Here is a 16,597-nt window from a genome sequence, read left to right on the forward strand (position 1 = left end):
CTGATAATCGGTTTTTCATTTCAGGGAAACTGTTCCCATGGCTTGTGGGGAGTGCAGCGCTTCAGCACTCGATCGGGATCCAGCACGTAGGAATATCAGCCACTTCCAGTACAGAGAACTGACGTGCAGATAGCAGAACCCTGCTGCAAGGTGAGGGCTCTGGGCCAGCTCCGAGTGGTCAAGCCAAAGAAAAAAAAACCAAAAAAACCACAGGGTCCTGCTTAAACATAGATGGAAAGCACAGTGCATGAGATAACTGATATGGAGGAAAGGTGGTTGGTCAGACCTCTTGGTCCCCACTGGTGGGGAGAGTGGTGGTATTTAATTGTGGTGGTGTTAATTAAATTCTGGGAGCCCTTAGCCAGCTTGGAGAGGACAAAGGAACTGAGCCTTGTCCAAAGTAGAATATAACTGTATATAGTCACCTATAAAACTAACTCTTAGCCATGTAAACCCTGACTTCTCACTGCATGTAACAGTAAATACAGAGGCTGCCCAGTAAATGTTTCGGTGACTGCTGCCTGAAGGGAATGCAGCTGAGAAATAGGAAGAGCTGTTAGGTTTGGTGAGTGCACTTCCATTTCCCATGGGGTGATGTTTGTCCTCCTCTATAGGCATTTCCAGACAGTTTTTCCCAGCACTCACAGCCATGTGTGTGGGTGTCAGTTAGGCAATGTCAGAAAACAAACTAGTTGTAGGAATCTTCCAGCTTCCTTGGTTGTGCACTGGCACAGTGATTCAAGGGATTTTAGAATTCTGTGCCCATCTTCCAGATGGGAAATTCTGTCCAGCTTGGCTGTGTTTGGAGCAGGGATGTGCAGCATGTTGATTCCAGAATAGAAGAAACCCCTAAGGCTTGTATGGTATTCTGGCAGTTCATTTACTTTACCTGGTTTTTTTTTTTGTTTTTTATTTCCCCTTGTCATGGTGTTTGAAAACTCCTTTAATTCTTGTAGGTCAAAGACAACATGCATAAATATTTCCTTAAAGCATGCCAGAAGCCATATGTTAAAAGCTAATATTGCCATGCTTGAGATGTGAGTGCCTGAAGCTGGTTACATTCTAGTAACTGCTGCAGGCAGTCAGAGAGATGGTCTGTGGTTTGGGGGTCCCTGATGGTATTAAAAAAAAATTAAATAAGCATTGGAGGTCATGTATCAAATTGTTACTGTGTGATTAGAGCAGGCATTTTAGAAGCCTTTGTGTTTTTTTCACATACTAAAGAAGGTTTTTGTTCATTAGAGTACTTTAGAAGGAAGCCTTTTTGTGTTTAAGCTTAACTAGTATCTCATAAAATAGAGGGGCACTATCTGGTGAGTGATGCTGGCAAAGGGTTTATTAGGATTTTCGTGCGGAGCTCATTAAAGTGAGGAGGAGTGTGCACAACTATTGTTTTGGTAATGGTTAAAATTCAGTCTTAAGCTACAGTGTAGTGAGTCTCCCCTTGTGCATTTTTATAAGTGTTTTCAAACCCAGCTTCAGTTTAGGATAGGCGCACTGATAACGAACAGGCATTCAGCAGTCCACATGTTTTGGAGAGTGTATCTTGAATGCTTCCAAGCAGCTTTTTTTCTTAAACAGATGAAGTGGTACATGTATCTTGTATTGCAACTAGAAATCCAGTTCCTATAGCTGGGTTATATCTGCCCTTCCTGTTGCTGTGAAACTGTTTTTGAAACTAAAAGCTATTCAGTCCTGACCCCCTTGTTGAAGTAACAGTGCTGCCCTCACCTTGCGTACCAAACATTGTTAACTTCTGCTATAAAATTACCTTGGCAATACACAAAGCTCCTCTGGTGACTGCTGCTCCTGGAGCTTCAGCCTACTTCTGTGCACAATAAAGATGTGTGCTGGACCAGTTAACAGGCTCTCCTTTAGAGCTGTGGTTTTATCAGGCCTTGATGATTCAGGGTGAGGTGGTCTGTCCCTTATTAATTAATACAGTCAGAAAATGTTCTGAGCTGGAAGTCACAGTTTTGGGGCTGGTGGTTCTGAGGGCAAGCCCTATAGGGAATATATAAAAAGATATTTGTTTCTCTTTGCTCAGACCGAGGCAAAATATTAGTGTGCTGATAGTTGATATCTTAATTGTTTTGTGTTGCTCTTGTCTGTGTTGTCTTTCATCCTGACTGGCTCATCTCTTGGAGCTTGAATATAGCTGTGGTAACGCCCATGGATTCGTGCATGTTGTGGCAGTCTGTCAACAATGAATTAAGTTATCCTCACTCCTGCTCACTTTGAATTTAGTGTTGATTTCTTATCTGTTGTTGGTTATGCCAAAGTTCTGCTCTGTCTACCCTTCTCACTGAGAATTGAGAATAGCTGGTTGCTCCAGCTCTTGGTGCTGGAGTTAAGTGCTGAAGAGCCCTCTCCTGCATCTGGTGAGGTGCTTGGAGCTGTTCTGGCATTCTTGAGTAGTTACTAACAGAATTAATTCATTCACTTGTATTAGGCAGCACAAGGGACTGCTTCATTGTGTCCTGTTGGAAGAAGTCCGTCATACTTTTCCAAGATGGCTTCAATGCTCTGTCCTTGAAGTATTTTTCTTGTGGCAAAGAGAAAATTAATTTTGGATAGGAAGCCTGTGGCCATGTACATTCATAATTTATAAGCTGACACAGGCATTTTAGTCTGGTTTACATTAATGATGCAAGTCATCTGATGGCACTTAAATTTACAACACCAGCACACAGTCCTTGCCTCAAGTGTCAGTGATACTGGTAACTGCAGACTATGCTCAGATGGGGCAAAACACTGTCAGGAGGCAGAAAATGTGTCAGGCCAAGCCAAGTCTAGCATGGATTGTTCTGGTGGTGCAGCTGTTCTTCCCTGTACTTGTCAGGACATGTGTGGTTGTGTGATGGTAAACAGGAGCTGTTGCACTAAAGTCTGACAGTCTTGGATCTGACAGAAAGAGTCAACAAATGGGTAGCTGTAAAGATGATAAAATACTACCCCCATTGTAGGTGGATTATTCTTTTTAATGAACTTCAGTAAAGACAATGTGATGCAGTGGAGCCACTTCATCTTGCTTTGTCTTGTGGCTTGGGTGGGGCTGAACGTTGTGAAAACCACCTTACCCTGCTCTCAGTGTTGGGTTCACTGCCTGTTTACTGAGAAAGGAGTGTAAGTTCTGGCAGCTGCTGTTCCACCACACTCCTTGTCTAAATGATTAAATGATCCTTTTAACTTGACATGGAATCATAGAGTGGTTTGGGTTAGAATGGACCTTAAAGATCATCTAGTGATCATCTTCACTTCTCTGCGTCAGAAGATGTTTTGTCCCACAGGAGGGGTTTATCTTTGTAAAGTGGATGGGGCCTGATACAGGGATAATGGTTATTTAGGGTTTTGGCATCTGTCTTCACTGCTGTTTTATTCTAAGCAGCAAAGGACAAAACAGCTTGAATTCTCCCATCTCACGTCTTGGGCTTTTCCAGTTGATCACATGGCTGTCCTTGAGCTTGGAAGGTTTTCTGAGGGGTGCCTGAAAGCAGCTCTGTTTTCAGCCTCCGTTTTTTTCCCCTCTTAATTCTGGACCTAATAAACATGGGGGAGGAGAAACATAAATTCCCAGTCCCATTTCTGCCCAGTAAGCTCTTGCATTTCCTGATTTTTGAACAAAGAGCTCTGTGTCATGCCTTTCTTTAGGATTTCAGGTGGCAGCTTGCTGAGGAGTGAAGCTCTGCTCTGTTGAAAACTTACTGTAACGTGTTGTAGCTCGTTAATAATCAGGGCAGTAGTATTGAAAGCATCAAGGCTTTTATTTCCTTTATCCACCTCTGATGCTGTCAGCACCTGAACAACTCCCTCTTTCACTGGGCTTCTGAGAGGTAAGAAATTCTGTCAGCAGAATTCAGTCACTTTACTTGTGCTTTACAGTCCACAATCTTAAAATGAAATCCACTGGTAGTTAAAAGTGTAGATGAAACTAAAGGGTTGCAAGATTCAACATAAAATTCATCCATGTCTACTTACCCCGGACTGTTTTGTGATACTGATTCACTTGAAAGCTACATGCGACTAAAGGTGAGAATTTTCTTCAAATCAAGGAGGTTTGTGCATTCTTGTGTGTGTCCTGAGGTTGTGCATGTAAGTGCTTTTTGGCCACTAGCTTTGTAAGAAACAGAATGGCCAACAGAAAAGAGGAGACTGGATAAAGTATTCAGCAATGATGAGTCAAGCTGACAAACTGGCCAGTGAAACAGAGCAGTGATGTTGTTTCTGTTCACTCTGTCCTGAGCTGGATGTGCTGGCCAGCAGCTGCAGGCAGGAATTTGAAGCACTGTTGAGCTAGGTGTCTGTTGACAATAGGTCAATCTTCAGTTTTTGAAATTAAATGGTTTTGGATAGAGGAACTGTCTAAACTACAGACTAGTTACTCTGTTAATAACTGTGGTTTGTGGGAAGTGTTCATGCTCTTAGGTCTGTCAGCCTTGAAGAAGTTACATGCTGCTTTTATGATATTTGTCAGTTAGATTCATTTAATCTTGTTTCTGACTGGTTTTACTGTGTAGGTGTGGTTTGTTCAGAATGTCCCTGTTATTCCAACATGAGTGATTATCTTTCTCCTCCAGGTGTGTTTGGTAAAACATAGGATTAGTACTTGGTGAATGCTTATGGTTGGCTGAAGGCTGGGTGGGTTTGGCAGGCTGGTTATATGAGTCTGGAACTGCTGTTCCTTCACTTGGGTCAGCCTGTTCAGCATTAGTGGGAAGGCTGTAGGCTTGTGCCCAACAGGCTGAGGGAGGAATGGTCCTTGGTGGGATGCAAATCTACATCCTGAATTTGCAGGCCCTGAAGAGGTATGTAGTATCCAAGCATGGAATGTGTAAATATTTCTGGAGCATATTTATCTAGGCTGGATTGATCCTGTTGTATGACAGTGAGGGTTCAGCATACAGATCTTTTGCTGAACAGTCTCAGATGTTGCCACTCTAAACTGTCCTGAGTTGGTTCTATATTAGATATAGAAAAGCTCAAAGTAGTGTTGCTTGGTGTAGCTGAAACCCTCCAATGTAAAGTAATTTCTGAGGGGGCAGGGGATGAGGGACTGCTCAGGGACTGTGTGGTAGCAAGGAAAGGTCTGTAGAGTGCAAAGCTTGAAACATCTTTGGGACAGCCAATTGCAAGATTCCTCCCCTTTGACCCCTTTCCAAAGCCTGTCTATTTAATGTACCCTTGGAAAACTTACTTTCTTATGTGTCTGACAAGTTGACAGGAGTTTAGACAGAAGTTTTGGTGTATCAGCTTATGCAAGTTTAGTGAAGTCAACTTGTCCTTAAACACTCTTTCAAAATCTCAGTATTGATGACTTCCCCGTGGCAGAGGTAATTATCCTGCAAATACATTGCCTGTTCCTGAGCTCCAGCTGGAAGGTTCTGCAATTTGAAGTATAAGCTAAGAAGCTTGGATCCTTTTTCACCAACACTGCTCTGACACTGAACTTCCTTTTCCATAGCAGTTCCTGTCCATAAACTCAGTTCAGGTGTTCTGTGCTTAGCCCTTGGTGAGGCTGTGTCATAGAAGTGACTTAGCAAACAAAGCTTCTTCACAGTGAATATTTTGCTGCTGACAAAGCGTCCTGGAATTCAACTCTTAAAAAGAGCAGAAGCTTGAAATCTCCTGTGTGCTGGTCCTGGGGATATTGGTCTGCTTTTGGTCAGAAGGGAGATAACTATCTCTGGCCAGCTTTCTTCATGTAAGGATTGCTCTCAGTCCTATGCCAGAATGTTACCCTCCACGGAAATCCCTTTGTTCTACTGCCCGTGTTGGGAGAGTTGGTGTTCCAGCTACGTGCATATTTTCTTCCTACAGAGTGGTGGAAATCCCAGTCCTTGTGGGAAGAATCCTTCTGTGCATGGGAGAATCGAGTGACAGAGGTGACCCCTGAGAATCTGACTTGTAGTCTGCTGTTGTTATCCACCCCAGCAGCAAAACTGCTCTAATCCAGCATGGAGAATTGTTGCAACAAGTGTTGTGCTCTAAAATGATTACAAGATGGAGTTCGCAAAATACAGATGACATTTGATGACAAGATCGTGTAGGACCATCAGGAATTAGAATTGGATTGTGTGCACAGGGAATCTGGGTGAGGAGGGATGTGACTTTCCCGATATACTTTTTCAAGTTTTTGCTGGCTACTTTTCTATTTTACTGCAGATGCTTGGAATAAGGTTAGATAAGACATAGCAAATTCCAGCTCCTGCAAAGGTGGACCCTAGTTTTATTGTTCCTCTTTTGGACTTGAATGGGGTCTCCACTGCTGCCAGAAGTGGGAATTTGCTGTCAATGTTCTTTTCTTCCTCTTGTGCCCCTGTCATTGTTCCTGGGAGGCAGGAGATTTCCTGCTCCACCCTACTAATTGCTGACACTGAACTGTAATAGGTTCTCAAGAGATGCTCATGATTTCTTTTTTAGCTGTCTTGTAAGTGCACAGTGTAAAGGGGGATTTCCTACCTCACTTAACTGGTAAGCAAAATTAGGGAGCCAGCTGTGCTAATCTCTTTTTGGTTTCCTTCCTATGTGTCCTGAGCTACAAATCCAAGTGAGTAGAAGGTTCATTTCTTACAAGAAAGGATTTAGGCATTTTCTGGATTGAGCAAAATGAATAAACCCAGCACTACAACTCATGTTTGCAAATGTTGTGAGACCCCAGTTCCTGAAGAGATCATACCAGTTACATAGTCCTACTAAGAAGGATCGGATACTACAAGTTTCTCTACCAAGAGGGATGAAGGAGGAAGCAGGAAGGATCTTTGAGGAGAAGTGGTATCAAGGCAAGAGGAAAGAGATAAACATTTTTCCCCTTTGATATGGAGTAGAAGGAGTAGGTTCTTTCATGAATAGCTGTTTAACTGCTGGATTCATTTCAGTAGTTCTGGTGTGTAGAAAGAGCTTCTGTACCCTGCTTTATCCTGTAGTTATTTCTGTAGTACACACAGACAGATTTTCCAAAATGTATCGCGCACATGGGCTCTCCCCTCTCTGAGACAGTTGTATTCTGAAGAGGAAGCTGAAATGCCTTGCCTAGGGTTTCCAGCAAGGTAGTCACAGGGCTGGGAGAGAGGCTTTGAAAACCTTGTCACTTCTCTGGCTGCTCAGCTGCTGTCCAGAAGTTCAGCTTTGCCTGCTCCCTCCCCTGTGGATGCACAGTTCTCATGCCCTGTTTAGTGCAATGCTTTCTGCTTAGGCGTGTCAGCCACTTCTCAGGGGCTCTGCAGTCCTACAGGACCATTTTTTTCCCCTGACTGTGCTCTAGATGGCTGTTTTCATCCCTTGTTTGTGACTTTACTGGTTGATCATTAATAGATTTGCTGTTCATTGTTTTACTGAATTTCTAGTAAAAATCAGATTTCTAGACAAATTCACTAGATGGTAGTGCCACTTTTTCTCTCAAAATTACTCACTCAAAAAAAAAAAAAAGGTGGCAATTCCTCAGTCTGTCTTTTGTGATGGACTAATGTAGTGTTGGACCTGGATGGGCAGAAGGAAAAACATTACTTGAGGAATGGTTTTGATCTATCAATCTACCACCTGTAGTTGCTTGAAAGCTTCCCAAGCAGCACTGAGCCAAAGCTGTCATTGGACTGTTTATTGTTGTAAACAGCAAACCGAAGAATAGAGTTCTGTATTTAGTGTCTCTAGGGAATGTGGTGCTGTTTGAGTTTGTGTTAGGAATGGCTGTCTTTGCAATTCAGTGATTGAAGTTAATTTTAAATAAAAACTTGAATTCTACCAAAGCAGGTAGGACACTCCCCTTGTCACAGAAGGCTTTGTCCCAGCCAGTGATATTGAGCTTTCAGCCCCCCAGGACTTGTTGGGCTGTTTGTGCAAATAAAATCTTACGGCTTAGAGTAACATGATTGAATTTTTGTGTGCTTCTTTATACTTGAATTGTGTGAGTTTCAAAATAACGGTAAGATTAGTGCTTGTCTTGCTCCTGAACTTGTGGTATTACTGTTTTTTCACCATCATTAGAATGAGTTAGTGACTCCATGTTCTTCTGTGTTACCTGTCAAATAGAGAAAATTTGTGATTTATCCATTATCAGTGAATCAGTCATACTTTGGCACTTTCTGTGGCTTGTTGAAGAGCATACTCGAAGTTCCATCTGCAAGTCTGAAGGACAGAACAAGCACTGCCATCAGGCCTGTGCTTCCCAGAATCTTTTGGTTCCCTTTGTGACACTTAAATCCCAGCTGGGATGAACTCTAGGTGAAGCAAATAATTTGAAGAATATTTCCCCCTTTTTCTGTTTCTGAAGTAAGGCAAAAACCCAGCTGCTACAGTATTTCAGTACTGAATTTATCAGAAGGCAAGTAGCTAATCTTTCCTTGGAGATTTAACAGGAGGGAAGCCAAAATTACTTACTTGGAAAAGTCATGATACTGAGCAATGTTTGTTCTCTCTTCCAGCTTACTTTATGAATGTCATAATGAGTTTCCTCAGTGAAGTGGTTATAGGAAACTTAACTGTATTGTATGTAGATCGTTTTCCTTGGCCCTTTAGTCTGAGAACCAGCCATATGCAGAATTTTATGTAGAAGCAGTAACAAAGCAATGATAAATATGCTCTGTGTGTAGATTTTATCACTTCTAACAGTGCTGACAAATTCCTTCATCCCTGAAATAAACTCCCTAGATAAAACAGGAAATTTCCAAATACTGGTCTGGTCTAGGGAGTTAAATTTGCCATGTGAGCTTTCTTTAAGTGCCTTTTATCCCACAGACTGTTAGCAATAAGTACCAGTTCTGAAGTTTTGTGACAATTTGTCTGTCAGTGAAGGCTGAACAAACTCCACTGCCTGGGCTGCAACAAATGACTCACAAGCAGCCTCATTCATTTGTCTCACAGTTACTTGAAATTGCATCTTGGCTAATCTCAATTTTGCAATGCCAGCACTTAACATGTGTTTTCTCATGCCCTCTTGAAGAGCAGAACAAAACCATTTAAGCTGTTTCTGGTTTGCTTCCAGGTGAATCATGATTCCAGTCACCGAGCTGCGCTACTTCGCTGATACTCAGCCAGCCTATCGCATCCTGAAGCCGTGGTGGGACGTCTTCACGGACTACATTTCCATAGTGATGCTGATGATCGCCGTGTTTGGAGGGACACTGCAGGTCACCCAGGACAAAATGATTTGTTTGCCCTGTAAATGGGTTACCAAAGACTCTTGCAATGACTCTGTCAGGGGATGGACAGCAGCAGCCCCAGAACGTACCTACTACAACACTAGTCTTGTTCCCTCTGCTGATTCGGGGCCTACAGGGATCCGATATGATCTGGACCGGCACCAGTACAACTATGTGGATGCGGTGTGTTACGAGAACCGTCTTCACTGGTTTGCCAAGTATTTTCCTTATCTAGTGCTGCTACATACCCTCATCTTTCTAGCTTGCAGCAACTTCTGGTTCAAGTTCCCAAGGACCAGCTCCAAGCTGGAGCATTTTGTGTCTATTTTGCTTAAGTGTTTTGACTCTCCATGGACAACGAGAGCATTGTCTGAGACAGTGGTGGAAGAGAGTGATACCAAACCGGCATTTGGAAAAATGAATGGCTCCATGGACAAGAAATCCTCCACGGTCAGTGAGGATGTGGAAGCCACTGTTCCCATGCTGCAGAGAACAAAGTCTCGAATTGAGCAAGGGATTGTGGACAGGTCTGAGACTGGTGTCTTGGACAAAAAGGAAGGTGAGCAAGCCAAAGCACTCTTTGAGAAAGTGAAAAAGTTCCGTACGCATGTGGAAGAGGGAGACATAGTTTATCGCCTGTACATGAGACAGACTATAATCAAAGTAATCAAGTTCATTCTGATAATTTGCTATACTGTGTACTATGTCAACAACATAACATTTGATGTAGACTGTAAAGTGGACATTGAGAGCTTGACTGGCTACAGGATGTACCGCTGTGCTCATCCTTTGGCCACTCTCTTCAAAATCTTGGCTTCTTTCTACATCAGTCTGGTGATTTTCTATGGTTTGATCTGCATGTACACGCTGTGGTGGATGTTGAGGCGGTCTCTCAAGAAATACTCCTTTGAGTCCATCCGGGAGGAGAGCAGTTACAGTGACATCCCTGATGTGAAAAATGACTTTGCTTTTATGCTCCATCTGATTGATCAGTACGACCCCCTCTACTCCAAGCGCTTTGCTGTCTTTCTGTCAGAGGTGAGTGAGAACAAATTGCGGCAGCTGAACCTCAACAATGAGTGGACTTTGGAGAAACTACGCCAGAGGATCACCAAAAACTCTCAGGATAAGCTGGAATTGCATCTTTTCATGTTGAGTGGCATTCCTGACACAGTCTTTGACCTCATTGAGTTGGAGGTCTTGAAGCTGGAGCTTATCCCTGATGTCACTATTCCCCCCAGCATTGCTCAGCTCACCAGCCTTAAGGAACTGTGGCTCTACCACACAGCTGCCAAAATTGAGGCCCCAGCCCTTGCCTTCTTGAGGGAGAATTTGAAATCTCTCCACATCAAGTTCACAGACATTAAGGAGATTCCTCTTTGGATTTATAGCCTGAAGACACTAGAGGAGCTTCACCTGACCGGGAATTTAAGCGCTGAAAACAACCGGTACATTGTGATAGATGGACTGAGAGAGCTGAAAAGGTTGAAGGTGTTGAGGATGAAGAGTAACCTCACCAAGCTGCCGCAGGTGGTGACAGATGTTGGTGTGCATCTTCAGAAGCTTTCCATCAACAATGAGGGCACCAAGCTCATTGTCCTCAACAGCCTTAAGAAGATGGTCAACCTGACAGAGCTTGAGCTGATCCGGTGTGACTTGGAACGCATTCCTCACTCTATCTTTAGCCTCCACAATCTGCAGGAAATAGACCTGAAGGACAACAACCTAAAGACCATTGAGGAAATCATCAGCTTCCAGCACTTACATCGTCTCACTTGCCTTAAATTGTGGTACAACCACATTGCCTATATCCCCATGCAGATAGGCAACCTGACCAACTTAGAACGCCTTTACCTGAACCGTAACAAGATAGAAAAGATCCCTACCCAGCTCTTCTATTGCCGAAAACTTCGGTACTTGGATCTCAGCCACAACAACTTAACTTTCATACCACCAGACGTTGGACTTCTTCAAAACCTGCAGAATCTGGCTGTGACAGCCAACAGGGTAAGTGAGCAAAGAGCTGAGTTGCTCTAAGAGGAAATGGTACTGGCACTTCTGTTATCTGTGTGATTAAACATGCTACAATGGTCTGTGGATACGACTGGCACTGCTTTTGTATCTCTCAGAAGGGTTTATCTAAGGCCAAACATTGCAGATAGCTCCAGGGCAAGCCTGTCTTCCAAGAGTCCTTGTTCTGTTGCATTTCCTCTCTTAAGTGAGACTGCTTCCAAGTGCCAGTTGGAGGCTGTTTAGAAACCCTGCAAATCAGTTGTTTCTCTGCAATTGGAAACATGTAGTCTCTAGACTGATGTTGATTTTGGGCTTTAAATGGAGATCTGAGAAACTGTAGTCTTAATCTAAAACTATGTGCTTAAACCTGTCTTACTTCAGACATGTACGTACACTATGGGAGGAACCATATAGGCAATGCATGTCTGGCTTACAGCTTTCCTTGGAGTACTTCGGTACTCTAAGGAGTTTGCAGGGGATATTCCATAGTTTGGTCTTGTAAACATGTGCTTTTTGTTTCACTCTAAGTGCAGGGCAGATTACAGAGGGTGACCAAGTGTGCTCTGCTGCCTGATTACCATAAGCTGTTTCTTGGCTTGTGTTGGAGGGTGTTTATTTGCTTAAAGCAAACTATATCCATGTCTAGTTTTTTGTTCCTTTGTTTAAGACTAAGGAGACTTCATTTACCATGTCTGACAAAGCTGCAGCTTTCATTCATTTTGTCTGCAAATTCCTGGGAGACTCTTTTTCCCTTTGAGTTCATTATCAAAGTTGAAAGAGCCTCTAATATAAGTACAAATTGCAGACAGACATAATTAGGTGCTTCTGGTTTCTTCTGGGACCAAGCAGAATTGTCCTGGAGCAATGCTAGTTTTCACTGTCATACATCAAGGTCCTTCCTTGATTGGCAAGGTCTGTTCCTGCCTCAACACTGCCAGTTTGCTTGTGAGAGACACAGAACAGCTTGAATGTGGTTTGGCTTTTCACAGAACTGTTCTCAAATCAAGTATTTAATTGCTAATGCATTTCAGTATTAGGGTTCCTAAAACTCCAGCCATATTTTGTGATTAGTGTCTGAAAGCTTGTGCTGCTGCAGAGTAGGGGCAGACAAGGGGCAGTCATTCAGCAATTCCAGCTGAACAGCTGCTCACTGGGGCTTCCTGGCACTGGAGGGTTGTGCATCTGTTTGTGTGGGTGGCTGAAGCTCTGGTAAACTTTGTAGTGTGTTGCTGTTCAGAGCTCAGATATTCTGCACCATTTGCCTTCTGGCAGCCTTCCTAGCACAGCTTCCCAAGGGTTAATCTGCAGTGTATTTTCTGCAGTTTTGGGGTGGAGCATTTCTTGGATGAAAGGAGTGTTAGAGGCAGTTCAATTTCCCGCAGCACAGTGTGGCACCACCCGTTTCTCTCTGGAAAAAAACCCACGCAACAGTAAGGCTAAAGCAGGCTTTGCTCCCATGTGTTCGGAAACAAAAGGTGGTGAGGACCCCATGGAACAGCCAACCTGTTCCAGGTACCTGGGCAAGCCAGAATTACTGGGGCTCTGACAGCCTGGTTACTCTCAGTAAATGGTGACAGCAAGAAATACAAGAACTGGTAGACTGGCACTTCCTAAGGCCAGGGATTATCTCTAATGTTCTCTCCTAGCTCAGCAGTCTTAGTAAATAGAGACTTCTGGAGCTGGCTGGCACTACTGTCCCATTCTGGAAAGCAGGCTGTTACAACACGTTACTTCCTTCCTAAACTAATACTTGTCCCTCAAATAACTATTATTTTCAAGAGTCTGTGATCATATGTTGCTGTTTGTAAAACACTCCAGTACCAGTAACAATGACTGCATTGAATTGTCTCTAATTGGTTTGGTTTCATCTTGGCTTTTCCTTAGACTCCTTGTTCAGAATGGATTACAGGCCAATTTAGCCACGAGTGATACAATACATAATTTGGGTTTTAGAAAAGTCACGTTTGCTTTTAAAGGCAAACAATAGCCTCCAAGCTGAGCCTTTGTATTCAGGGGAGAATCCTGAGTTGTTGCATTTTGTTTCTAGCCTAGTGTTTGCTAAACCTCAGCCATAGAAAGAAATTCTTTGAGAGGACTGGACTATTACAAAGATTTGCTAGAAATAAGCCTTATTAAATTAGTGATTCATGGTTTACCTGAAGGTCGTGATGAGAAAGCTAACAGCTGGTGGCTTCATTGTTTTTGTATTTTGGCACTGTAAAAAGCCCCTGTGACTTGGAGCCTAGAAAATCTTTGCAATGTTTCACAGCCCTAGAAAAATGATGGAAGAAGATTTCCAGTTCTCAGGGCCAGGAGGTTCTACCCATGTAGGCTGTGCTCACCTTACAGCCCAACCAGAAGTCCTGATTAAATCCAGTCTTTGTTCAGTGTAATGTCAACTGTAGAATGGCTTCTTAAAGCAAAGGAACTAAGATTCAATGACAGAATAAAGGATTTGGGATGGAAAGAAGCCAATACAGATGAAAGCATGTGACAGTATAGGCCAGCTGTGAGCAGGTTTCTGGTCCTCTAACCTTAGAGGCAGTATCTGCTTTAGCCACCATCACTGGTGATCTCTTGTAACTAGTGCAGTGTCTGAAAGAGGAATCCATACAATCAGTGTTGGAAGAACCCAAAGCAGGAAGCTCAGAAAGCGGGAACTTACTCAAGGGAGAAGTGGATGAGTGAAAACCATGGCTCTGTAAACCTTGGAGCTGCATGTTGGCTTGTTGGTCACTTGTGAAGGTGTGTCCATGTCTGCTGGTGACTTTGCCTATGATTGGTTTCTTTCTTTTTCAGATTGAGAGTCTCCCACCAGAGCTATTCCAGTGCAGGAAGCTGAGAACCTTGAACCTGGGGAACAACGTGCTGCAGTCACTGCCCTCCCGGGTGGGAGAGCTGACGAATCTGTCGCAGATAGAGCTGCGAGGGAACCGCCTGGAGTGCTTGCCTGTGGAGCTGGGAGAGTGCCCACTGCTGAAACGCAGCGGGCTCGTGGTGGAGGAGGACCTGTTCAACACCCTGCCCTTGGAAGTCAAAGAGCGCCTGTGGAGGGCAGACAAAGAGCAAGCTTGAACACCCGAGAAAAGGGAAGAGCCTCTGATCAACCAGAAGGAAGCAAAAGGCCATTTCAGTCCCCTTTCACCCAGATGCTCCCCTTTCTCCACTCCAATCACTATCAAAACTGGCCAAGGAGTCCTTGACAAACATGACTCTGAATGAGTCAGCTTCTTGCCTCAGATGCTGGATGGGGGAGGCTTGGGATCAGGATGAGGATCAAGACAGATTAATTGGCCTCTGAGCAGGGCCCAGGGGGCATTAGAGGTGTTGCTCTTCTTCTGGACAGGAATTGGGGTGAGGTGGATGGTGCTGGTGAGAAGTGACCTTTGAATGGAGGAGAAAACCAATGTGGGGATTGCTGCATTGCTCCTAATAGAGCTTGTATGTGTCAGGGACCAAAGGAGTCCAGTGTCCTGCAGGCAAAGATCAAGAGTCAAGGAAACCTCTTGAACCTCCATCTCTCTGACAGCTGGTACTGCTCCCCTCTGACTCAGTCAGTGAGACTGAGGTTGGGCTGGGATAGGACACAGACAGCTGATTTTTGTCTAGATGCTGGCATTAGGATTTGGGAGAAAAACATCTCGCAGCTGCTTGAAGGCAGAATTTTCTTTTTTTTTTACTGATTTTCTTTCTCCTTTGCACACTCCCCACCTTCTCTGCCCCTGGAGAAGGAACCAAACTATCTGCTCCTTTAAGATTGCACTACTGTAATGATTTCAAGTCACTTGTGCGGGTGAGTAGATCACAGCATCCCTCTCCAGCTGATGTCCTGGAGGCACTAACTAACACAATTCCAGGGCTTTAGCCTGTTCTGAAATGAATGGTTATAGTGCAAGTGGGAGATCTGGATAAAAAGCAGTTGGACTGTCTAATCTACTCTCTCAGAAGCATCAAGTTGCTTCTGCTTTTAGTTCCAAGCTACTTTTTAATTGCTGGTATTTTGTTGCATATCAAGTAGAAATGAACAACTGACCAGTGTGTCAGGGGCTCTCATGGGGTTGGAGAGGAAATTTGGGTTTCCTCTGCATCTCTTTCCCCTGTTCTGCCTTCACCCACAATTAAGTTGTTAAATTAAGTTGTTGGATGCTCTGCCAGTGTTTTTCATGGATGCAATCTAGAGAGCTGCTTGATTGTTCTCTTCTGTTGTTCCCCTCACTTTAACAGCTGTCAGTTCCTGTTACACCTCTTGACCTAAATAAGAGGCTAATGCTGATTGAACCTGGTGCTGGAAAAGAAACCTTGTCCTCCTGTTTCTTCCTTCCCTTTTCATTCCCTCAGTGTTAAGGAGGAGAATGAGAATCCTCTGTGGACTGATCCCTTCTGGCTTCCTGGAACAGAGCAGCCTTTACCGAAACAAGTTTAACCTGTTTGGTGTGGTATTTGACAAAAAACCCCTCAACCTTCTGGGCTGGCAGAGGTAGATAATGTGTAACAGTTTCTGATTATAGTATCCTTAAGGTGGGGTGGTTAAGATGCCTCCAGGACACAAGTCTTCATTTTTCCATCAGAAGGAAGAGGAGGTGCCTGGACCTACAGGTCCTGGTTGTAACAATCTGCATCACACCAACAGGTTGGCTCCAAGGTGTGCAGTGCTGCAAGCTGGGGCATGAGAAATTTGGAGGCATCCCATGTACAAAGGGGGAAGCTGCATCCAGCTCCAGAGTGATTCCTGACAAGCTGCCAGTGAGTGCCCTGGCTTATCACCTGGTTTGTGGTGATCCCATGGATGTTGGGGCAATAAGGCACAGTGTGGCTCTCTTCATCAGATGTAAAATATGAAATATATATATATACACTAAATATGCTGAAACCATGAACAATGTTAACTGGACTCTGGATTAATTGATGTTCAGATGCTTAAATAAAGCTACATTAAAATCAGGAGATCTGTTTATAAAACTGCTTTTAAGAAAAATGTAAATCTTGCTTCCCTTAGTCCATTTATTATGAAACATCTAAACAGTCCAGGGGATAATATAATTAAATCTCTCTCTGGGAGGCAAGGTACTGTAAAAGCTTTTCTGGCTTCTAATAGGGTTAGTGTCTTGAAATTGTGTTAGAGCTGGGGCCACAGCTGAAAGGATGGGGAAGGACTGATGCTGATTGGACTGTATTTGTATTTGTCTGAGCATTTTGGGTCGCAGAAAGGACAGAAATTGCTAGGTGAGCTTTGCTTCTTGAGTAAAGCAGGAATGGCTTTAGGTTTAGCTACAGCAATGCTGTTTTCCAGTCAGTTCCCTGTGGTGGATGTGGGGGCTGTTTGGATGGTGAAGGAAACTTTTTTCCTTAGTCTGTACTAAAGGATAACACTGCAGAGTAATGGCCACTGAATGGAGACGTGGACGTTTGCTCTTCAAGGCCTCTCTGTTTTATTATGTGTATTTTAGACC

At 43.7% G+C, this 16,597-nt stretch overlaps 1 protein-coding gene across 21 annotated transcripts in view; it reads left to right on the forward strand.

Moving 5' to 3' along the window:
• The window catches only part of LRRC8A (leucine rich repeat containing 8 VRAC subunit A), a 39,161-nt gene that overhangs the window by 19,700 nt on the left and 2,864 nt on the right, over positions 1 to 16,597 (forward strand). For 12 of the 21 annotated variants that reach the window (XR_015278151.1, XR_015278153.1, XR_015278156.1 and 9 more), the window contains exons 2-4: positions 25 to 150; positions 8,978 to 11,141; positions 13,947 to 14,940. Coding sequence is in view for 9 of the 21 variants with exons in the window: in XM_086858058.1 (XP_086714184.1) it covers positions 8,985 to 11,141; positions 13,947 to 14,222 (2,433 nt within the window). In the remaining 12 variants the exon portion in view is untranslated. Of the gene's footprint in view, positions 1 to 24; positions 151 to 8,977; positions 11,142 to 13,946; positions 16,089 to 16,597 lie in introns of those variants that run through there. The other 9 variants (XM_086858058.1, XM_086858059.1, XM_086858057.1 and 6 more) reach the window with 1 other exon arrangement.

This window comes from Cyanistes caeruleus, chromosome 20 (genome assembly GCF_971803275.1).
Source record: "Cyanistes caeruleus chromosome 20, bCyaCae1.hap1.1, whole genome shotgun sequence".
Lineage (NCBI taxonomy): Eukaryota > Metazoa > Chordata > Aves > Passeriformes > Paridae > Cyanistes > Cyanistes caeruleus.